This window comes from Crinia signifera, chromosome 8 (genome assembly GCF_055691185.1).
Source record: "Crinia signifera chromosome 8, ASM5569118v1, whole genome shotgun sequence".
Classification (NCBI taxonomy): domain Eukaryota; kingdom Metazoa; phylum Chordata; class Amphibia; order Anura; family Myobatrachidae; genus Crinia; species Crinia signifera.
The window spans coordinates 4,211,963-4,237,623 of NC_139224.1; the positions used below are offsets into that span (position 1 = coordinate 4,211,963).

A 25,661-nucleotide genomic window follows, 5' to 3' on the forward strand; every position below is an offset into this window, starting at 1 on the left:
GTACTTGGACTCCACTGAGCATCGGCAGAGAAGGGGGGCCCCGCTGGTGGAGGCCGCACCCAGACCTCCTCCCCTCTTACAACACCCCGATACAGAATACTTTTGGCAAGCCAGGCAGCTTTTCATCATCATGATGTCATTATTTATGTGGAGGCGCAGAGCCCCACCCGGCCCATTGCTAATCTGGCCCTAGTAGCCTGGAAGAGCACCCTCTATGTCACAATGGTATCCTGAGGCTATAACTGATCAGAAATCGCTCTTTGCTCTGTAGATAATGATTTTCCTTTGTGATTTGCTATAATGTTCTAAGCTGGAGAAGGAGAGTAACCGGCAGCAATAGTCCACTTGCTTTAGGTCTTCACCCCGGAGACCTCCGTAGCAGCAGAAATCAGCTAAAACTCACAACTTTACAAACACCCCTGAAGAAGTCATAGAACAAACTACGTCGGGTAATAGCAGCTGTACTCTGACGATTTATTGGGCAATATTGGTAGATAGTAGCGCTCAACCTGGGTGCTGGCAGCTTGGTCGAGTTGTCCAGGCTCAAAGGAGTGCAGATAAATAGATAGATAATGACCAGCGCACTAGCTCTATAACTGTGTCCCCAAATAAGTGGGATGGTGTGTTATGTCGGCGGTAAGGAAGATGCAGATAGGAGTGGGTGAAGCACAAAGAATTTATTGGTATTGGACACAGTGTATAAGTATAAACTGCTCTGCAACCAAAATATTCTGACAGTGCTGGTGCTGTGGGGGGAGAGAGGGGAGAGTACCGCTGCACCGTGTGTCTGCGGTCTGGTATGACTCTCCCTCCGGTGTGATACTGGTGACACTATTGGAGCACCAACGGTATCAATTAACTTTGTTTCCCACCCACCCCGGACTGCCAACCCCCCCCCCCCCCCCCAATATTCACCGCTGCACAGAACACCTAGCCCGGTGGACTTTACTCAGTGCAAGCCCACCCCCACTGGATACCTGGAGACGGGTTGGGATCATTTGGCCTATTGCATTATGGTCGAAAGTCATTAGGTCGAATCCATTAGGTCGACATGCTAAAAGGTCGACATGACTCTAGGTCGACATGGGAAAAGGTCGACATGATTCTAGGTCGAAAGGTCATTAGTTCGACAGGTCATTAGTTCGACAAGGTCATTAGTTCGACATTGTCTATGTCGACATTCACAAGGTCGACATGGGGTTTTTCACTGTTTTTTTACCTGAATGTCAACACAGTCGACATGGACACAGTTTAAAGTGCACTGCATCCTCTCGCATCGCTCGCTGCGCTCGCGATGCGTCGGGCACGGTGCCTCGCTACGCTCGGCACACTATTTTATTCTCCCACCACGCCCTAGTGGATGGTAGGGCATGAAATACCGCCTGTCGGCACATGTTGGCTCAAAAAACAGTGAAAAACTCCATGTCGACCTTGTGAATGTCGACATAGACAATGTCGAACTAATGACCTTGTCGAACTAATGACCTGTCGAACTAATGACCTTTCGAACTAGAATCATGTCGACCTTTTCCCATGTTGACCTAGAGTCATATCGACCTTTTAGCATGTCGACCTAATGGATTCGACCTAATGACTGTCGACCATAATGCAGTAGACCAAATGACCGCATCCCGTTCAGCGGTACTCTCCACTCTCTCCCTCCCCCCCCCCCCCCCCCACAGCACCAGCACTGTCAGAATATTTTGGTTGCAGAGCGGTTTATACCCATACACTGTGTCCAATACCAATAAATTCTTTGTGCTTCACCCACTCCTATCTGCATCTTTCTTACCGCCGACATAACACACCATCCCACTTATTTGGGGACACAGTTATAGAGCTAGTGCGCTGGTCATTATCTATCTATTTATCTGTACTCTGACGATGACACCCAGATACACCTGGTGCTCCCACTCCACCGAGGAGCATTGTGGACTTGTGGATGTCATTGTGTCATAGCTGGCGGTCAGTTACACGTATCCAAATCGTATTGCATTTGTTATTATACTACACAATGAGTGGCCTTGAGCGTTGCTTTTTGGATGCCTTTGATGGAAGGGTTATCCCTATGGATCAACCAACCTTATGTGGAGGCGGGCAAAAAGTGGAAATGGGAGTTTTTGTTTATTGAAGCCAGAAGTTTAACGATTCATCCTGAAGAAGATCCCAAAAAGGAAGATACAGGGATATATTTCATAAAGCTTCTTAAGCAGTCCAGTTGTTGTTGCCCATAGCAATCACTCAGATTCTCTGGGGAAAATTTACTAACATGGGAGTTCTATTCAAGCGGGGATGTTGCCCATAGCAACCAAGCATATCTTTTATCTTCTACAAGGTCTAAAATAAAGAAGTGCAATCTAATTGGTTGCTACGGGCAACATCCCATCTTCAACAGAACTCCCACCTTAGTACATTTACCCCTGTCTATCATGTTCTAGAATGCAACAGAAAAGTGATTCAGAAATGTAGTAAATCTGCCCCAAAGATCTAAAGTCCTTCAAGATAACCGTTAGATCAAGATCTTCTATTGTGTCATTTTCACATTTGTCGCATCTTGTTTTATATACACTACATTTATATATAATCCTGTCATTGTATACAGAAATGTGCCATGTCACCTGTATTATACAACCACACCTTTGTGTCTTCAGCCTGACGTTTTATGACGGCACAAAACAGAAATCCATCTTTGTGTATTCGCTGCTGTGACAATAGCGCCTGTATTTAATATCGGTATTTGTTACGCTTGTTGTCATCACATAGATAAATTTGTACAAATACATCATTAAAATGTGCTAGAATCGGGCAGCGGACAATGGGGGCTTTTGATGAAAGGTAACAGGGATGCTATGTGGTTGGCACATCAGAAAGCTGCCATTTAGGTGGCATCACCAAGGTCACTGTTAAATAATTGGCAGATAATAGAATATTTTTTAACCTCTTCTTCTCCTCCAGTCACCTGCGGAGGAGAAAGGGGGAAGGTGAAATAGTTTCGCAAGTTTTGGGGGGAGGTGTACCAACACCTGCATACTAATGCGTTCACTACATGGGGAGGAGGCTTAAAACTACTGGATGTGGCAGTGGGCGGTGGTCCTCCTGCCAGTATTGAACAGTATAAATATGGACGTACAGGAATAAATGCTGCTAATGTAATTCAGCTACAGGCTACAGAATGGCTAATTACACATCGGCCAGTTTCATGTGAATGGAGGATTCGGCGGACGTCAGTGAATGTGAAGTCATAATGGTTGGTCTTGTATAAGGTAGGTCTAAGCAACAGGTGGCTTTCCAATGGCTGTGGGACTATAAGTCCCAGCAGAAAATGTATAAAGTCTAAGGGCCAGATGTATCAAACTTCAAAAAGTGATAAAGTGGAGAGTTTTAAACAAACAGCCAATCAGCTCCTACCTGTCATTTTTCAAACCTAGCCTGTAACATGGCAGTTGGGGGCTGATTGCTTGGTTGTTTATCACTCTCCACTTTATCACATTTTGAAGCTTGTTACATCTGGCCATTGGAGAGAGATAAATTGAAGCAGCTGCCTAAAGCAAGCAACTGGCTGATGTCCTTTATCTAGCACAGTCTGCGATATAAAAGTAAGATGCTGATTGGTTGATTTAAGCAACTTCTTAGAGATGTTGGGCAGCGGCAGCACAGAGGTATTTGGTGCCCCCTATAATGTGCAGAGCTGCTTTTGGCTTCAGTTAATAGTGTTGATGCTAGGCGGGCACCAGTGCATGCATACGTTCCCCTGCCTGCTCGGGGCAGGCAGGTGATGTCACATGATGTCAGTACCCGCCCACAATTCGGGCAACAACGTGCAGCAGAAAAGTAAGTCCTGGGCTATTGTTCTGCTGCGAACAGAGGAAAAGTCATTTGATGGTCTCCGAATATATGCAGCCTAGCAATCAGGTCTGAATGACCCCCTATTTTACCTTCCATGCAAGAAAGAGGAGAAAGGGGTAGCGGTTGTATGGTTGGATGCACGCCTTTTACAGGTATAATTAGATAATTTTTAATAAACTGGTAAAAAATGTCCTGTGTTGTTTTTTTTTTATTAGTTGAAACTCAGGGGCATATCATGTTTTAGACAAGATGAAATAGAGTTTAAAAAAGGGTTTACACATATAGACACAAAACATACATTTACTGTATTGTGTGGAGGAAAAAAGATTTGAGAATTCGTGCAATAGTGGTGTATTTAAAAATACAGAACCTCTGTTATGCCATGGAGTTTTTACTGGGAGATAAGCACTGGTTTCGTTAGCTGTGGTTGGTTTATTATAATACTTTTAAATAACTCTATTGATTGAACACAGCCCTCGGATTCACCTACCAGTGGTTTATTATGTGACCACTGGTTCCTGATGCAGAGTCCAGGCTACTCTTACCAAGCGGATGTGTGCTTTTTATAATTTTGGAGTTTACAGAAAACATTGTCATGTTACCAAGGTCACTTTATAATATTCCAAATGTCCTCTTTTAGGCCTGGTATTTAGCAAGTTTTACAGGATTGGTTTAGTGATTTTCAAATACTCTATTCATAAAACCTGGTGCTTTGATTTGCCATGCACTGCTATTATATATTCTTGTTTATTGGCACAAAGCACAGGCTTTGAATGAGTAGTGTGCTCCTGTTTGTAAATAGAACTTGAGTATATACAATGTTGCAATAGTTCAAGAAAAAGTGTCTCTTGTTCTATCGCAGCCTGATATGTGCACAGAGATATTATATATGCAGAATCAGGTACAGATTCAAATATCCTTGCTTGGATTATTATCCCTACTGTCCCCTTACAGGGGATTTCTTGCTAGTTAGACCCAGGTCACACACATCGCAACTTACATTTTTGCTTTTTTCAATCAGATTTACACATAATCTTAGGTACAGCAATAACAGAGGTTCTGGGGGTTCAGGGGGAACTGACTGACACGTGTTTCACCTTACTAAGAAGGCTTTTTCAAAGGTCACTTTTTTTCAACTCTATTTGACCTTGTCTAAAACATGATATGCCCCTGAGTTTCAACTAATAAAAGAAAAACAACACGGGACATTTCTACCAGTTTATTAAAAATGATCTAATTATACCAGTAAAAGGCGTGCATCCAACCGTACAACCGCTACCCCTTTCTCCTCTTTCTTGCATACATTTTTTTGGTTGTCTTAGATAGCACCCCCACCTGACAGTTAAAATTCTAATGATAGGTGGATCCATAAACCTAAAAATATGGTTGTTGGAGAAAAAAAGCAGTGTTCGGACCTACCCTCCTTGTTCTATTTTACCTTCCACAAAGACACTAGGCTTTTTATTACAAACCAATTACCCCATGTATGCGATTCTAGTGATATCCTGTACCACACACTGGCACAGATTTAATAAGCCTTGGAGAGTGATAGAGTGAAGAGAGTTCCAACCCATCAGCTCATAACTGTCATTTTTAAAACACAGCCCGCAATACTGCAGTCAGGATCTGGCTGATTGGCTCTACTTGATCACTCTCCAAGGCTCTGTACTGTACCTCAGTTGTTGCAATGTCCACCAATTAGGAGGAAGGAGGATACGGTTACAGTACTGCCTACTTTGGGCGCATTACAGTAATCAGAATGTTTATCTTACTAATTGTGTATCCTCAGACAATGCTGTTGAGATAAACGTGTTGCCCAGCATATGACAGCCGACACTACACCATGACAGAGGACAGGTTGGTACCGGGCTCCTTGGGAAAGCACCAGGCGGTGAGTGAAGCCGATCTGGACAAAATAGCTCCAAGAACCGATATTGTAAAACCGTCAGTTTGGAAAAGATGCAAAAGTCGCATGCGGTGAGTAAAGCGGAAAATACATTTATTATTCACATCAGCGGCTACAGGGCGTATAATATCCTGTGTCATGTAAAGTGTCATTTTATTTAGGTGTTGTTTCGCACAGATCCCCTATCGCACAGTTGTGTCTGCCTGCACTCAGTATATAGGCAGAGATCCCCTATCGCACAGTTGTGTCTGCCTGCACTCAGTATATAGGCCGAGATCCCCTATCGCACAGTTGTGTCTGCCTGCACTCATTATATAAGGCAGAGATCCCCTATCACACAGTTGTGTCTGCCTGCACACAGTATATAGCCTAAGAACCCCTATTGCACAGTTGTGTCTACCTGCACTCAGTATATAGCCTGAGAACCCCTATCGCACAGTTGTGTCTGCCTGCACTCAGTATGTAGGCTGAGATCCCCTATCGCACAGTTGTGTCTACCTGCACTCATTATATAGCCTGAGAACCCCTATCGCACAGTTGTGTCTGCCTGCACTCAGTATATATGCTGAGAACCCCTATCGCACAGTCGTGTCTGCCTGCACACAGTATATAGCCTGAGATCCCCTACCACACAGTTGTGTCTGCCTGCACTCAGTATATAGACTGAGAACCCCTATCGCACAGTCGTGTCTGCCTGCACACAGTATATAGCCTGAGAACCCCTATCACACAGTTGTGTCTGCCTGCACTCAGTGTATAGGCTGAGATCCCGTATCGCATAGTTCTGCCTGCCTGCACACAGTATATAGCCTGAGAACCCCTATCGCACAGTTGTGTCTGCCTGCACTCAGTATATACTGTAAGGCTGAGATCCCCTATCGCACAGTTGTGTCTGCCTGCACACAGTATATAGCCTGAGAACCCCTATTGCACAGTTGTGTCTACCTGCACTCAGTATATAGCCTGAGAACCCCTATCGCACAGTTGTGTCTGCCTGCACTCAGTATATAAGGCTGAGAACCCCTATCGCACAGTCGTGTCTGCCTGCACACAGTATATAGCCTGAGAACCCCTATCGCATAGTTCTGCCTGCCTGCACACAGTATATAGCCAGGGAACACCTATCGTATAGTTCTGCCTGCCTGCACACAGTATATAGCCAGGGAACACCTATCGTATAGTTCTGCCTGCCTGCACACAGTATATAGCCTGGGAACACCTATCGTATAGTTCTGCCTGCCTGCACACAGTATATAGCCTGAGAACACCTAGAGCATAGTTCTGCCTGCCTGCACACAGTATATAGCCTGGGAACACCTATCGTATAGTTCTGCCTGCCTGCACACAGTATATAGCCAGGGAACACCTATCGTATAGTTCTGCCTGCCTGCACACAGTATATAGCCTGGGAACACCTATCGTATAGTTCTGCCTGCCTGCACACAGTATATAGCCTGAGAACACCTAGAGCATAGTTCTGCCTGCCTGCACACAGTATATAGCCTGAGAACCCCTATCGCACAGTTGTGTCTACCTGCACTCAGTATATAAGGCTGAGAACCCCTATTGCACAGTTGTGTCTGCCTGCACTCAGTATATAGCCTGAGAACCCCTATCACACAGTTGTGTCTACCTGCACTCAGTATATAAGGCTGAGAACCCCTATCGCACAGTTGTGTCTGCCTGCACACAGTATATAGCCAGGGAACACCTATCGTATAGTTCTGCCTGCCTGCACACAGTATATAGCCTGGGAACACCTATCGTATAGTTCTGCCTGCCTGCACACAGTATATAGCCTGAGAACACCTAGAGCATAGTTCTGCCTGCCTGCACACAGTATATAGCCTGAGAACCCCTATCGCACAGTTGTGTCTACCTGCACTCAGTATATAAGGCTGAGAACCCCTATTGCACAGTTGTGTCTGCCTGCACTCAGTATATAGCCTGAGAACCCCTATCACACAGTTGTGTCTACCTGCACTCAGTATATAAGGCTGAGAACCCCTATCGCACAGTTGTGTCTGCCTGCACTCAGGTGTTCTCAGCCTATTTACTGACTGCAGGCAGACACAACTGTGCGATAGGGGATCTCAGCCTATACACTGAGTGCAGGCAGACACAACTGTGCGATAGGGGTTCTCAGCCTTATATACTGAGTGCAGGTAGACACAACTGTGCGATAGGGGTTCTCAGGCTATATACTGAGTGCAGGCAGACACAACTGTGCAATAGGGGTTCTCAGCCTTATATATTGAGTGCAGGTAGACACAACTGTGCGATAGGGGTTCTCAGGCTATATACTAAGTGCAGGTAGACACAACTGTGCAATAGGGGATCTCAGCCTTATATACTGAGTGCAGGCAGACACAACTGTGTGATAGGTGTTCTCAGCCTATTTACTGACTGCAGGCAGACACAACTGTGCGATAGGGGATCTCAGCCTATACACTATCACACAGTTGTGTCTGCCTGCACACAGTATATAAGGCTGAGATCCCCTATTGCACAGTTGTGTCTACCTGCACTTAGTATATAGCCTGAGAACCCCTATCGCACAGTTGTGTCTACCTGCACTCAGTATATAAGGCTGAGAACCCCTATCGCACAGTCGTGTCTGCCTGCACTCAGTTGTATATAGCCTAAGAACCCCTATCGCATAGTTCTGCCTGCCTGCACACAGTATATAGCCTGGGAACACCTATCGTATAGTTCTGCCTGCCTGCACACAGTATATAGCCAGGGAACACCTATCGTATAGTTCTGCCTGCCTGCACACAGTATATAGCCTGAGAACACCTAGAGCATAGTTCTGCCTGCCTGCACACAGTATATAGCCTGGGAACACCTATCGTATAGTTCTGCCTGCCTGCACACAGTATATAGCCAGGTAACACCTATCGTATAGTTCTGCCTGCCTGCACACAGTATATAGCCAGGGAACACCTATCGCATAGTTCTGCCTGCCTGCACACAGTATATAGCCTGAGAACACCTATCGTATAGTTCTGCCTGCCTGCACACAGTATATAGCCAGGGAACACCTATCATATTGTTTTGCCTGCCTGCACACAATATATAGCCTGAGAACACCTAGAGCATAGTTCTGCCTGCCTGCACACAGTATATAGCCTGGGAACACCTATCGTATAGTTCTGCCTGCCTGCACACAGTATATAGCCAGGTAACACCTATCGTATAGTTCTGCCTGCCTGCACACAGTATATAGCCAGGGAACACCTATCGCATAGTTCTGCCTGCCTGCACACAGTATAGCCTGGGAACACCTATCGTATAGTTCTGCCTGCCTGCACACAGTATATAGCCAGGGAACACCTATTGTATAGTTCTGCCTGCCTGCACACAGTATATAGCCTGAGAACACCTAGAGCATAGTTTTGCCTGCCTGCACACAGTATATAGCCTGGGAACACCTATCGTATAGTTCTGCCTGCCTGCACACAGTATATAGCCAGGGAACACCTATCGTATAGTTCTGCCTGCCTGCACACAGTATATAGCCTGGGAACACCTATTGTATAGTGCTGCCTGCCTGCACACAGTATATAGCCTGAGAACACCTAGAGCATAGTTCTGCCTGCCTGCACACAGTATATAGCCTGAGAACCCCTATCGCACAGTTGTGTCTACCTGCACTCAGTATATAAGGCTGAGAACCCCTATCGCACAGTTGTGTCTGCCTGCACTCAGTATATAGCCTGAGAACCCCTATCGCACAGTTGTGTCTACCTGCACTCAGTATATAAGTCTGAGAACCCCTATCGCACAGTCGTGTCTGCCTGCACACAGTATATAGCCTGAGAACACCTAGAGCATAGTTCTGCCTGCCTGCACTCAGTATATAGCCTGGGAACACCTATCGCACAGTTGTGTCTGCCTGCACACAGTGTATAGGCTGAGATCCCGTACCGCACAGTTGTGTCTGCTTGCACTCAGTGTATAGGCTGAGATCCCCTATCGCACAGTTGTGTCTGCCTGCAGTCAGTAAATAGGCTGAGAACCCCTATCACACAGTTGTGTCTGCCTGCACTCAGTATATAAGGTTGAGATCCCCTATCGCACAGTTGTGTTTGCCTGCACACAGTATATAGCCTGAGAACCTCTATTGCACAGTCCTGTCTGCCTGCACACAGTATATAGCCAGTGAACGCCTATCGCATAGTTCTGCCTGCCTGCACACAGTATATAGCCTGGGAACACCTATCGTATAGTTCTGCCTGCCTGCACACAGTATATAGCCAGGGAACACCTATCGTATAGTTCTGCCTGCCTGCACACAGTATATAGCCTGAGAAAACCTAGAGCATAGTTCTGCCTGCCTGCACACAGTATATAGCCTGGGAACACCTATCGTATAGTTCTGCCTGCCTGCACACAGTATATAGCCAGGTAACACCTATCGTATAGTTCTGCCTGCCTGCACACAGTATATAGCCAGGGAACACCTATCGCATAGTTCTGCCTGCCTGCACACAGTATATAGCCTGAGAACACCTATCGTATAGTTCTGCCTGCCTGCACACAGTATATAGCCAGGGAACACCTATCGTATAGTTCTGCCTGCCTGCACACAATATATAGCCTGAGAACACCTAGAGCATAGTTCTGCCTGCCTGCACACAGTATATAGCCTGGGAACACCTATCGTATAGTTCTGCCTGCCTGCACACAGTATATAGCCAGGTAACACCTATCGTATAGTTCTGCCTGCCTGCACACAGTATATAGCCAGGGAACACCTATCGCATAGTTCTGCCTGCCTGCACACAGTATAGCCTGGGAACACCTATCGTATAGTTCTGCCTGCCTGCACACAGTATATAGCCAGGGAACACCTATCGTATAGTTCTGCCTGCCTGCACACAGTATATAGCCTGAGAACACCTAGAGCATAGTTTTGCCTGCCTGCACACAGTATATAGCCTGGGAACACCTATCGTATAGTTCTGCCTGCCTGCACACAGTATATAGCCAGGGAACACCTATCGTATAGTTCTGCCTGCCTGCACACAGTATATAGCCTGGGAACACCTATTGTATAGTGCTGCCTGCCTGCACACAGTATATAGCCTGAGTACACCTAGAGCATAGTTCTGCCTGCCTGCACAGAGTATATAGCCTGAGAACCCCTATCGCACAGTTGTGTCTACCTGCACTCAGTATATAAGGCTGAGAACCCCTATCGCACAGTTGTGTCTGCCTGCACTCAGTATATAGCCTGAGAACCCCTATCGCACAGTTGTGTCTACCTGCACTCAGTATATAAGGCTGAGAACCCCTATCGCACAGTCGTGTCTGCCTGCACACAGTATATAGCCTGAGAACACCTAGAGCATAGTTCTGCCTGCCTGCACTCAGTATATAGCCTGGGAACACCTATCATATAGTTCTGCCTGCCTGCACACAGTATATAGCCAGGGAACACCTATCGTATAGTTCTGCCTGCCTGCACACAGTATATAGCCTGAGAACACCTAGAGCATAGTTCTGCCTGCCTGCACACAGTATATAGCCTGAGAAAACCTAGAGCATAGTTCTGCCTGCCTGCACACAGTATATAGCCTGGGAACACCTATCGTATAGTTCTGCCTGCCTGCACACAGTATATAGCCAGGTAACACCTATCGTATAGTTCTGCCTGCCTGCACACAGTATATAGCCAGGGAACACCTATCGCATAGTTCTGCCTGCCTGCACACAGTATATAGCCTGAGAACACCTATCGTATAGTTCTGCCTGCCTGCACACAGTATATAGCCAGGGAACACCTATCGTATAGTTCTGCCTGCCTGCACACAATATATAGCCTGAGAACACCTAGAGCATAGTTCTGCCTGCCTGCACACAGTATATAGCCTGGGAACACCTATCGTATAGTTCTGCCTGCCTGCACACAGTATATAGCCAGGTAACACCTATCGTATAGTTCTGCCTGCCTGCACACAGTATATAGCCAGGGAACACCTATCGCATAGTTCTGCCTGCCTGCACACAGTATAGCCTGGGAACACCTATCGTATAGTTCTGCCTGCCTGCACACAGTATATAGCCAGGGAACACCTATTGTATAGTTCTGCCTGCCTGCACACAGTATATAGCCTGAGAACACCTAGAGCATAGTTTTGCCTGCCTGCACACAGTATATAGCCTGGGAACACCTATCGTATAGTTCTGCCTGCCTGCACACAGTATATAGCCAGGGAACACCTATCGTATAGTTCTGCCTGCCTGCACACAGTATATAGCCTGGGAACACCTATTGTATAGTGCTGCCTGCCTGCACACAGTATATAGCCTGAGAACACCTAGAGCATAGTTCTGCCTGCCTGCACACAGTATATAGCCTGAGAACCCCTATCGCACAGTTGTGTCTACCTGCACTCAGTATATAAGGCTGAGAACCCCTATCGCACAGTTGTGTCTGCCTGCACTCAGTATATAGCCTGAGAACCCCTATCGCACAGTTGTGTCTACCTGCACTCAGTATATAAGTCTGAGAACCCCTATCGCACAGTCGTGTCTGCCTGCACACAGTATATAGCCTGAGAACACCTAGAGCATAGTTCTGCCTGCCTGCACTCAGTATATAGCCTGGGAACACCTATCACACAGTTGTGTCTGCCTGCACACAGTGTATAGGCTGAGATCCCGTACCGCACAGTTGTGTCTGCTTGCACTCAGTGTATAGGCTGAGATCCCCTATCGCACAGTTGTGTCTGCCTGCAGTCAGTAAATAGGCTGAGAACCCCTATCACACAGTTGTGTCTGCCTGCACTCAGTATATAAGGTTGAGATCCCCTATCGCACAGTTGTGTTTGCCTGCACACAGTATATAGCCTGAGAACCTCTATTGCACAGTCCTGTCTGCCTGCACACAGTATATAGCCAGGGAACGCCTATCGCATAGTTCTGCCTGCCTGCACACAGTATATAGCCTGGGAACACCTATCGTATAGTTCTGCCTGCCTGCACACAGTATATAGCCAGGGAACACCTATCGTATAGTTCTGCCTGCCTGCACACAGTATATAGCCTGAGAAAACCTAGAGCATAGTTCTGCCTGCCTGCACACAGTATATAGCCTGGGAACACCTATCGTATAGTTCTGCCTGCCTGCACACAGTATATAGCCAGGTAACACCTATCGTATAGTTCTGCCTGCCTGCACACAGTATATAGCCAGGGAACACCTATCGCATAGTTCTGCCTGCCTGCACACAGTATATAGCCTGAGAACACCTATCGTATAGTTCTGCCTGCCTGCACACAGTATATAGCCAGGGAACACCTATCGTATAGTTCTGCCTGCCTGCACACAATATATAGCCTGAGAACACCTAGAGCATAGTTCTGCCTGCCTGCACACAGTATATAGCCTGGGAACACCTATCGTATAGTTCTGCCTGCCTGCACACAGTATATAGCCAGGTAACACCTATCGTATAGTTCTGCCTGCCTGCACACAGTATATAGCCAGGGAACACCTATCGCATAGTTCTGCCTGCCTGCACACAGTATAGCCTGGGAACACCTATCGTATAGTTCTGCCTGCCTGCACACAGTATATAGCCAGGGAACACCTATCGTATAGTTCTGCCTGCCTGCACACAGTATATAGCCTGAGAACACCTAGAGCATAGTTTTGCCTGCCTGCACACAGTATATAGCCTGGGAACACCTATCGTATAGTTCTGCCTGCCTGCACACAGTATATAGCCAGGGAACACCTATCGTATAGTTCTGCCTGCCTGCACACAGTATATAGCCTGGGAACACCTATTGTATAGTGCTGCCTGCCTGCACACAGTATATAGCCTGAGAACACCTAGAGCATAGTTCTGCCTGCCTGCACACAGTATATAGCCTGAGAACCCCTATCGCACAGTTTTGTCTACCTGCACTCAGTATATAAGGCTGAGAACCCCTATCGCACAGTTGTGTCTGCCTGCACTCAGTATATAGCCTGAGAACCCCTATCGCACAGTTGTGTCTACCTGCACTCAGTATATAAGGCTGAGAACCCTTATCGCACAGTCGTGTGCGTGCACACAGTATATAGCCTGAGAACACCTAGAGCATAGTTCTGCCTGCCTGCACTCAGTATATAGCCTGGGAACACCTATCGCACAGTTGTGTCTGCCTGCACACAGTGTATAGGCTGAGATCCCGTACCGCACAGTTGTGTCTGCCTGCACTCAGTGTATAGGCTGAGATCCCCTATCGCACAGTTGTGTCTGCCTGCAGTCAGTAAATAGGCTGAGAACCCCTATCACACAGTTGTGTCTGCCTGCACTCAGTATATAAGGTTGAGATCCCCTATCGCACAGTTGTGTTTGCCTGCACACAGTATATAGCCTGAGAACCCCTATCGCACAGTCCTGTCTGCCTGCACACAGTATATAGCCTGGGAACGCCTATCGCATAGTTCTGCCTGCCTGCACACAGTATATAGCCTGGGAACACCTATCGTATAGTTCTGTCTGCCTGCACACAGTATATAGCCTGGGAACACCTATCGTATAGTTCTGCCTGCCTGCACACAGTATATAGCCTGAGAACACCTATAGCATAGTTCTGCCTGCCTGCACACAGTATATAGCCTGAGAACACTTATCGCATAGTTCTGCCTGTCTGCACTCAGTATATAGCCTGAGAACCCCTATTGCACAGTTGTGTCTACCTGCACTCAGTGTATAGGCTGAGAACCCCTATCGCACAGTTGTGTCTACCTGCACACAGTATTTAAGGCTGAGAACCCCTATCGCACAGTCGTGTCTGCCTGCACACAGTGTATAGCCTGAGAATACCTATCGCATAGTTCTGCCTGTCTGCACTCAGTATATAGCCTGAGAACACCTATCGCATAGTTCTGCCTGCACACAGTATATAGCCTGAGAACACCTAGCGCATAGTTCTGCCTGCCTGCCTGCACTCAGTAGATAGGTTGAGGACTCCTACCACACAGTTGTGTTTGCGTGCACTCAGTGTATAGGCTGAGATCCCCTATCGCACAGTTGTGTCTGCCTGCACTCAGTATATAAGGCTGAGATCCCCTATCGCACAGTTGTGTCTGCCTGCACTCAGTATTTAGGGTGAGATCCCCTATAGCACAGTTGTGTCTGCCTGCACTTAGTGTATAAACTGAGATCCCCTATCGCACAGTTGTGTCTGCCTGCAGTCAGCATATAGGCTGATAGCTCCAATCACACAGTTGTGTCTGCCTGCACTCAGTATATAAGGCTGAGATCCCCTATCGCACAGTTGTGTCTGCCTGCACTCAGTGTATAGGCTGAGATCCCCTATCGCACAGTTGTTTCTGCCTGCACTCAGTATTTAGGGTGAGATCCCCTATAGCACAGTTGTGTCTGCCTGCAGTCAGTATATAGGCTGATAGCTCCAATCACACAGTTGTGTCTGCCTGCACTCAGTATATAAGGCTGAGATCCCCTATCACACAGTTGTGTCTGCCTGCACTCAGTGTATAGGCTGAGATCCCCTATCGCACAGTTGTGTCTGCCTGCACTCAGTATATAAGGCTGAGATCCCCTATCGCACAGTTGTGTCTGCCTGCACTCAGTATTTAGGGTGAGATCCCCTATAGCACAGTTGTGTCTGCCTGCACCCAGTATATAGGCTGAGATCCCCTATCGCACAGTTGTGTCTGCCTGCACTCAGTATTTAGGGTGAGATCCCCTTTAGCACAGTTGTGTCTGCCAGCACTCAGTATATAAGGCTGAGATCCCCTATCGCACAGTTGTGTCTGCCTGCACTCAGTATTTAGGGTGAGATCCCCTATAGCACAGTTGTGTCTGCCTGCACTTAGTGTATAAACTGAGATCCCCTATCGCACAGTTGTGTCTGCCTGCACTCAGTATATAAGGCTGAGATCCCCTATAGCACAGTTGTGTCTGCCTGCAGTCAGGATATAGGCTGATAGCTCCAATCACACAGTTGTGTCTGCCTGCACTCAGTATATAAGGCTGAGATCCCCTATCGCACAGTTGTGTCTGCCTGCACTCAGTATTTAGGGTGAGATCCCCTATAGCACAGTTGTGTCTGCCTGCACTTAGTGTATAAACTGAGATCCCCTATCGCACAGTTGTGTCTGCCTGCAGTCAGCATATAGGCTGATAGCTCCAATCACACAGTTGTGTCTGCCTGCACTCAGTATATAAGGCTGAGATCCCCTATCGCACAGTTGTGTCTGCCTGCACTCAGTGTATAGGCTGAGATCCCCTATCGCACAGTTGTTTCTGTCTGCACTCAGTATTTAGGGTGAGATCCCCTATAGCACAGTTGTGTCTGCCTGCAGTCAGTATATAGGCTGATAGCTCCAATCACACAGTTGTGTCTGCCTGCACTCAGTATATAAGGCTGAGATCCCCTATCACACAGTTGTGTCTGCCTGCACTCAGTGTATAGGCTGAGATCCCCTATCGCACAGTTGTGTCTGCCTGCACTCAGTATATAAGGCTGAGATCCCCTATCGCACAGTTGTGTCTGCCTGCACTCAGTATTTAGGGTGAGATCCCCTATAGCACAGTTGTGTCTGCCTGCACCCAGTATATAGGCTGAGATCCCCTATCGCACAGTTGTGTCTGCCTGCACTCAGTATTTAGGGTGAGATCCCCTTTAGCACAGTTGTGTCTGCCGGCACTCAGTATATAAGGCTGAGATCCCCTATCGCACAGTTGTGTCTGCCTGCACTCAGTATTTAGGGTGAGATCCCCTATAGCACAGTTGTGTCTGCCTGCACTTAGTGTATAAACTGAGATCCCCTATCGCACAGTTGTGTCTGCCTGCACTCAGTATATAAGGCTGAGATCCCCTATAGCACAGTTGTGTCTGCCTGCAGTCAGGATATAGGCTGATAGCTCCAATCACACAGTTGTGTCTGCCTGCACTCAGTATATAAGGCTGAGATCCCCTATAGCACAGTTGTGTCTGCCTGCACCCAGTATATAGGCTGAGATCCCCTATCGCACAGTTGTGTCTGCCTGCATTCAGTACGACAAGAGTGCGCCTGAATGTGCAAGGACTGGGACGCATCGTTTCTGCATCTGTAGAGGCAGCAATAGACACCACCATAGTTTGCACCATCGATATTTATTTCACATATAGGTTTGTATTACACTATTCTGTAATAACACAGCAGTATATTCAGTTTATCGTGGGATGAATTAATACTGAACTTAATCAATGTCGTTGCACGTTCTGGTTTATAGATGTTCCCAAGTGAGTGCCTGGTCCTTGTTGCTGAAGTACATTCCTGTCCTGCACTGGCTCCCGCGGTATCCTGCCAGGGACTGGATACTGGGAGATACCATATCCGGGATTAGTGTTGGCATTGTCCAGCTGCCTCAAGGTAATGGTTTTAAAGATCACACAGTATGGGCCCAGTAAACAAACAGCTATAATTTGCTACTCTTATCTAATCTCTCTATCTACCTACCTACCTATCTATATGTATATCTATCTATCTATCTATCTATCTATCTTTCTATCACAAAGCTGATCCCAGAGAAAACCCAGGATTCAAACTCATAACCTGTTGCATTCCAGTCAAACACCCTACTCATTGAGCTATTTGATATTTATAACCATAGTTATAATTGTATTTGAGCAGATATACGGTATATTATGTGCAACAACACATCCAATCCCGTGAATCCACACACTACATAGATTTTCTGAGCAAAGCTGTTCATTATTTTAATGTAGCACAAGGTGAGCTTAAATAGTTAGAATTCTCTGGCTGTCTATGCGGGGTTAGATAGCTTATAAATAGAGTGACTGACTGCAATGCCACAGGCGATGGGATTGAATCCCAAATATATAGCGTGAAATGTTCTTGTATGTATATTGTGTAGGAATTAGCAATGGAATGGGTGAGGGAAGGAATCGCTGGGAGTCAGGAGATGCCGAGCTTCCAAACCTTGGTTTACACAGCAAGTGTATTCTGGTCATGAAAGGTTTATTCAGGATATTGTGCTTTATGGCTCTATTTATTAAGCCATGGAGATGGAAAAACTGGACAGAAATAAATTATCAACCAATCATTTCCTAACCACCATGTTATAGGTGGATGGCTGGTGACATCACTGTAGCTCCGCCCCCATTTTACAATACACACATCATCAGCATTGTAAAGCGGGGGCGGGACTACGATGACACAGTTTAATGCTGATAACGTCATTGGTCTGCACCCTTCTTTCATTTGAGTGGTGGTATGGGAGTGCGGCGGTGAGTGGGATACAGGAGCCTTGCCTACTTTGCAGGGGGACAAGGAGTGCAGCACGATTTTTGGGAGCCTCCCAGCCATTCAGAGAGCAGTATGACTGTATGCAACAATGTATATAAAATCTCATTGTTTCCCTTCCAGGTCTGGCGTACTCGCTTCTGGCCGGCTTGCCACCTGTCTTTGGACTCTACACGTCCTTTTATCCGGTGTTCATATACTTCCTACTCGGAACCTCTAGACATATATCTGTAGGTGAGATGTGGGAGCCAGGTAACCTGTAGCAGGACAATGGGTAATGACAGTTAGGAGCTGCCTTTGTGTTACCCTGTGCCCAACGCAGCCTCCGTAATCTAACAACCATGGTGCATATTGTGTTGCCTGATGCGTCCTTCTCACCCCTACGTACAGAATTACTTAGGTCACTCTACATTCACCGGCCCTTACTCCCGACGTTGTAGCTCTCCGTGGGCCCATCTCTCTAGAATTGCTGTATTATTGCTCTTATTAAGACCTTGGTTACACATCAGTAATATGTAACTTATATATTCCTAGTTATCAGCCAGTTAAAATGATGAAAAGTCGGCGCTGTGAGCTGGGCGTGCGTGAACTCAGCAACAGTTGGCTGCCACCTAGGGGCCCCTGGTGTGCACAGCACTTGCATTCTTGTCCTACGCATGTCACATAAAAGACATTGTACACAATGAGCAGATGAGATATTTATATGAATCCCATCTGGCCCAGTATAGATACTATCATTATAACCACGTTTACCGCTCATTTAGACGCTTACAACTTTTTCTTTAATATTAGAATACAATAATTTTCTCCCTCTTGCTTGTGTGATTCAGGTACGTTCGCTGTGGTATGCGTCATGATTGGCAGTGTGACGGAATCGCTGGCGCCCAATGAGAACTTCCTGGTAGGGGAGAACGTGACGTTTATTGACACAGTCGCCAGGGACGCGCTGAGGGTGGAGTTGGCCATGGCGTTGGCGTTCCTGGTAGGACTGTTTCAGGTAAGGTAATACTGTATGTCACCGTGAACCAGTTAGATACTGTATTGCATTGTGTTGTTCTGTAGTACAGGTGAACGCAGTCTCCATTCTCCTGAAGATACGCGTAAAAGAGAAATCAGCAGAAAATGGCGCCATCGTTGTTGTGATAATGTGCGCAGTCGCCTCAGAGTTGCTGAAGGACAGCTGCGTACAAGTGTGCTGATTGGCTGACCTGTCTGTGAAGTGTAAATCTCTCTCCTGCCTTGTGTTTGTAGCTTGCTCTCTGTCTGATTCAGTTTGGATTTGTGGTCACCTATCTCTCGGACCCATTAGTAAGTGGCTACACCACGGCGTCGGCCGTCCACGTGCTGGTGTCCCAGCTGAAATACCTTTTTGGCATTAGAATGAGCCAGAAGACCCAGCCGCTGTCATTAATATATGTAAGTAATACAGGGAGTTGGTTATGACTTTTAGCAGCATGGGGCAAAAGCTACAGTTTAGAAAGCACCTTCGTGTCAGACCTTAAGGGGGGTATTCAATGTGGAATTCCGACTGTCGGAATGTCCCAACAGTTGGAATCCCGGGCCATGTTCGGTCGACTCGAGTGCAAGTTTACAGGCAGAATTCAATGTTACCCCTGTCGAGTGTCGAAAAGTGAGCGTGTTGGTGAAAATAGTCACGGATTGTCAAGAAACTGGTGTGAACTCCACAATTCGCGGCCGTTTCCGACAAACCAGATCTGACTTGTTTTAAAGTCAGATCTGTCAAACTCCCCTATTAATGCTGTGGTAGCATTGAATACGCGGCCGCTATTTCTCCTGCCGGAAATAGCACCCAACATTGAATACCCCCCTAAAACTACTAAACGCGCATTGTCAGCCACATAGCGCATACACAATAGATGATATCATCGTTCTACAATGAAATCCTTTTACTGATTTTGCATATCACGTAATACTGTCGGGTTATAAATCTATAACATGCTGTAGCTACTGTAGTATTCTCTATATTTATGTTGATATTCTCTATTTTTGTCTTTAGACCATAGTTAAACTTTTCACAAAAATCACACAGACAAACATCGGGACCATCGTCACCAGCATCGTTGCCATCGTAGTCCTCTTGCTCATGAAATATTTAAATGAGAAGTTTGTAGGAAAGCTCGTAATCCCAATTCCCATCGAACTGATCATGGTAAATGCAACCGTTTCCTTATAACATAGCCGTCTATGTAAATGCCTTCATGAGTGTTTTCATTTACATAAAAATGATGAGAAAAATAAGCAAAATGTATATTGTTTTTATATCTGCATTACGCTATCTCGGTCTCCAGGCGCTCAGGTGTTGACATTGGCACACAAAAATGTGAAAACGCATGCTGACCTTTTCCCATGTGGACATTTTCCACAGTGACATTTTGTCAACGTTGATATTATGCTTGTCGACCTTGTGTCATGCCGACCTACTGCATCCCCACCCTTCCCTATTTGAATTTTGGATTTTGTTGCATCCCCACCCCTGGTCCCACCACTGGACGTGAATGTGACAAAAGTAGAATGACCGCTACTGGCCCGAATCAGACCCCAAAATCCTGTTGTAATATTGTGCACATTACCCAGGTGATCAGGAATGAGGTCCGTAGATATCACTTATCCTTGGACTCTTGGTTTCTTTAGCTCATCGTCTCCACTGGAATATCCTATGGCGTTGGATCGTATGACAAGTTTGGAATCGAGAACGTCGGGGAAATCCCTGTAGGGTGAGTCCTGGGCAGAAACGGGCTGGTAGATGTTATGGTGGGATCCGATCAGAAGTCTCCACTGTTTAATTCCTAACTCCATGAGATGTCATGTACTTTACCCAAGCTTACTACCGATACTTGCCCTGTTCTTCAGTTTAAAGGTTCCAAGGTTGCCTGACTTCAGTCTGTTTGGAGAGATCCTGGGAAACGCGTTCGCCATTGCTGTGGTGGGATACGGCATAACTATATCACTGGGAAAAGTATTTGCCAATAAGCATGGTTACAAAGTGGACAGCAACCAGGTACTCTCTGGCCAAGATGTCCTCTCCCGTTGTTTGTGAACTAAAGATAGGGCCTCCTTGAATTCCAGTCTACAAAGTTCTACAGAAGTCACCATGTACTCTGCTTATGTATGCTGAACGCTGTACAATAATTCCCACCTACTGTGGTACTGAGGGCTCATACTACTGCAAAGTTTGTGTGTATTTTAGCAGAAGAGATTGCTTAAGGGTCCAATTACTTGGCACATTCCTCCAAAATAATCAATTACTAAATACCAGCTCCGGGACACCCACCATGACCACAAAGTAACCACTGTCTGAAAGGAGAGTGGAAGAATGGAGAATGGGCCTATTTAGTACATTATACTTGCACAGGATAATCAGTATGTACTGGAGATGTCAACCCACTCTACAGAAACCATGGCCGTCCAATCAGGTGTAGATCCCATCAATGATTGGTCTCTGGGCTTGTTTCAGTGCTCAATGATTGGTCTCTGGGCTTAAGTGCTAAAGTGGACAGAGATAAAGAACCAGCCAATCATCCCCCTAACTGACATTTTCCAAACACACCACATGACAGTTAGGAGCTTATTGGCCTCCTGTGAATGCAGCACATTGCACTGACATGCTCCTGACCCGCCCACTAAATGAACAATTTATGCGCATGCTACAAGCCCCCTGGCGTCTAACTTCCGTTACTGTTGATCTAGACGCGGTTGACTATCTTTAGGCGTCTAACAAGACGGGTTCGACTAAGCGTGGTGGACCATAACATGATCGATCTAGACATCGTAGATCCATCTACCGGATACCCCTAAAACGGTGTTATTTAGCATGACCCGGGTCGCGGTAACCCAAGTCAAACCATTCACACTGCACCCGGTTGGTTACACCTCACCCCCTTGGTCCCATGTCCAGGTTGGATTGCTGAATCTCTTGACATGGCTTCTTTTTCTCGGGCCCTTTCAGATTAAGCCGCAACCTGGCTTCCATTTGGCATTAACCTGGGTTCTTGCGACAGTCTGAAAGGGATGTACGCTGGTCACACACTGCACCATAATAGTAGCAGCAGAATAAATGACCGGTTTGAATATTCTTTGTTGAGGGCACAATAGTGAACGTCGACTGTTCAAAGCATGAAAATGGCTGAAAAATGGTCTGGACCATCGTTCAACCACCGTCATGTGAGTGGAGATCAGCTCCACTTATCGTGTAGTATATGTAGGTGATCCGATTATCGGACAGTCGGCTCTTCCCATCGACTGCACGTGTTTGTCCAGCTTTAGTTGTCCCCAATAATGGGTCATGTCTGAGGGGTTTTCTGCACAAGGTAATTACTGAAGCACACAAATACATGAATGATGTTATAATACGTCTTTGGCCCCTGGCAGACAGTATAATAACAGTTTCTTCTTTTACAGGAGCTGATAGCTATTGGCTTCAGTAATTTGGTGGGGAGCTTTTTCCAGTGCTTCGCCATTAGTGCTTCCGTGTCCCGGTCTAGTGTCCAAGAAAGTACCGGAGGAAACAGCCAGGTGCGTCATCTGTCTACGTCACGGAGTAAGGACAGCAGGGACCAAAGATACAGCAAGATAATAAGTCCTGGTGGAGGCTATTATAGGGGAGGCTGTACATGAGATATAATTCTACTGTATAGCCTCCCCTACTGCTTAGTCCCATCTGCTCCGACCTTTTGTCTTCGCAGCTCCCTCTCTCCATACCCAGCAAGTTTGAAATAGATCATTTTGCTTTCACTTTCTGTCAAGGAGTAATTTGTCAAGTCAAGTGGTCTCTAGTGGTCAGTAGAGGTACTTCACCTAATAGAGGTGAGGAGTATTTAGCCTTTTATATAGAGAGAGATTTTCTCCAACATGGTAATAGATGAATCAAGATTCCACTGCTGAATAATATCCCATTTACATTGAGCGGTGATGTGGGTCCTGGCTAAGAGTGAAAGGGTCTACCTGGGTCCAAACTGCAGGAGCCTTGACCTCGTGCCCTACGAGAGTCATGACTGCTGATTGGCAGGTTCAGAAGCGTTCACTGGGGACATCCGGTGTGCATTCTGTATTCCCTTTGCTCAACTCTGGAACTTGCTGCCAAAAAGGGGTGTGACTAGTGGAGGCTCCAAGGGGGTGTATGGGAGGGGATCTGCAGCACAGTTCAACTGCCATTCCAAACTCAGCTGGCGTTTCTCCTTTATTTGAATTTTGAACTGTGCTGCAGCTCCCATCTTTGGAGCCGCAACAGGGTGTGACCTAAGCTAAAGGGGTGTGGCCTTGATGGGAATAGCGCTGATAAAGCAGATATTTATCTGATAAGATTAGATATGATTGATAACCCAAACCTGTATATATTTACCTTATTACCTTTAAATATAACGGCAACGCTGAAATAATTGCACACCCACACAACCTTGTTATAAAAGGTATGACAATGCTTTACTTAAAGAATAGCTTCATTACAGGTATTTGCAAATGCAGACTAACACAAGAAACATAAAACTGACTAGCTAATACTTAAACAGTAATTCTAAATCAAATCAAAATGGACACCTTTCAAGGACAGTGATCAGCCATGATTAAACCTCCTTCATAGTTACCTCCAGCCCCCTGTGCTTCCTTGTTCTTTCTCAACTGCCTTTTTCACCTCCCTCTCTAACTCTGATATTTAAACCTTTATCACATTAATTAATTAATTACTCATAAGCATTGAGTCTTATTGGAAAGCTCTGCTTTCAATCATGATGTCATAATTAACCCAACACCCAACTTCAGTGGCCTTGTGGGTCTACGCATGTGTGGCCTTGTTCCCATCTTATTCAGTTTGTGGAGACTAGCTTCCTGTCCTTGCTACATTATACTGTCAACATCACATTCTTAAGCTTCTAAAACCAAAAACAATATTCTATAAGAAATCACTTTTACAGCTCTGTTCTGAATGATCAGCCATTTTATAATATTTATGCAAGTCATGGTTCAACAAAATGGCTGCTGCTTCTAACATATTATAACTGTTTAGCGCAAAGGGAAGGCCTCATACGCAGTGAATAGTACAGTGTGCAACAAGCTAAAGTCATCTGCAGCAATAATAGCGGCAGTCAGGAAAACAGAATATAATAAAAGCATAGATATATTGATTAGTTGATTTTCTGTATTATCAGTCCATCCTCAACTTTTTTCATATCTCCGAAAAAAAGTTCATATCTCTCGTACTGTGCATCATTTGTTTCTCTCTTAATACATCGGAAAACCTTCTTGAAGCATTTCACTAGTATACAGAAAAATCAATAATATTATCTTGGCAAAAACATCAAACTTCTTAAAGCATATATAACATTGACTTATGCGAACCAGTTATTGGGGTTCAACCAAATAAACCAACTGTAGGGAATCACATCACTCACACCTGTTCAATAAACTAAAAAATTTTTTCCAACCCAAATAATTTAATTCAACTTTCCTTTTAACGTCACCATCAGTTTAGTATTTGTGATGCTTGTACCATATTTTAATTATATTCACAAATTCAAATACAATTTTATAAACTTGGGATAATGTAAATAAGTGTGTTTCTTTAATATACCATGTGTTACTTTCAAATCTTCATGTTGAATCACCACTGTATTAATTAGTAAAAGTAAAATTTTATTACAATAGATCTTGTTTGTAACCATTTAGAAACCTTATAATCCTTGTGGTAATGTCCATGGCTTATGAGACGGTATGTTTGAGAAAACATCATAAGAAACAATTCAATGAGTACCCCTTTTTTTTTTCTAGATGTTATACTAACACACTTAACTCTGTCACATAACTACATGTTTTGTTGTACTCCAAAATATCTCCTGTTATTACACTCTTTACCAATTTTAAACCTAGAGAGAGTCAGTAACCTTATTGTTCTTTTTATCAGCTCATGATGAGCGTCTTAAAAAAGAAATGTCAGTTTGCATATAGATATTATGTTTGCACCATTGTTACCATCCTTATTTAGAATGCCTCTTCTTTACTGATACCTCAACTAGAAGTATTCTATCAATAGTTCTGGTGTGGGCGTTCTCAGTTACTTTTATGTTATTACTCATATATTTATTTTAAACCTTTTAATTAGTTTAACATATTGGCTATCAGTATTTTATTACCATCCTCTGATGCATACCGAAACCTGGGAGCATCAGTAGTATGATGTTTATGTGTGTCTGTTATGATTATTACTATACTTGTGGGATTAAATTTAAAAGCAGAAGTAGAATACACCATCATGACTCTAGTAATACCTCTTTGATAACTATACACACTGTCCTTGCCAGCAACCAATCCCTGGTAACCCTCATTCACTATAAAAATATGAAAACTTAAAAAACAAAAATGACTTCTTCAGTTAGTGAGTGTATGGGAAACTTGGTCACTCATGGGGATCATTGTTTTACACCTTGTCCACAACCCGCAGGGACACCACTAAGGGTATCCCCCGATTCCGTGGACCTCTTCTTGCCCACAACCCGCAGGGACACCACTAAGGATGCCTCCCGATTCCGTGGACCTTGTCTTGGTCTGTGTGGGGGCCCTGGACAGGCCCATCATCCAATAAGTTTATTAAGTTAGAATCAAAGTCACAATATTTATCTG

General features: G+C 45.4%; 1 protein-coding gene across 1 annotated transcript in view; it reads left to right on the plus strand.

Annotated features, from left to right (window-relative positions):
* Positions 1-5,172: 5,172 nt before the first annotated feature.
* LOC146025642 (solute carrier family 26 member 6-like) overlaps positions 5,173-25,661 on the plus strand; it is a 47,119-nt gene continuing 26,630 nt past the window's right edge. The window contains exons 1-9 of the mRNA XM_083155608.1: positions 5,173-5,823; positions 16,999-17,138; positions 18,156-18,266; positions 18,863-19,029; positions 19,284-19,448; positions 20,050-20,202; positions 20,685-20,767; positions 20,904-21,051; positions 22,452-22,565. Of these exons, the coding sequence (XP_083011734.1) occupies positions 5,690-5,823; positions 16,999-17,138; positions 18,156-18,266; positions 18,863-19,029; positions 19,284-19,448; positions 20,050-20,202; positions 20,685-20,767; positions 20,904-21,051; positions 22,452-22,565 (1,215 nt within the window). The 5' untranslated portion in view covers positions 5,173-5,689. The remainder of the gene's footprint in view (positions 5,824-16,998; positions 17,139-18,155; positions 18,267-18,862; positions 19,030-19,283; positions 19,449-20,049; positions 20,203-20,684; positions 20,768-20,903; positions 21,052-22,451; positions 22,566-25,661) is intronic.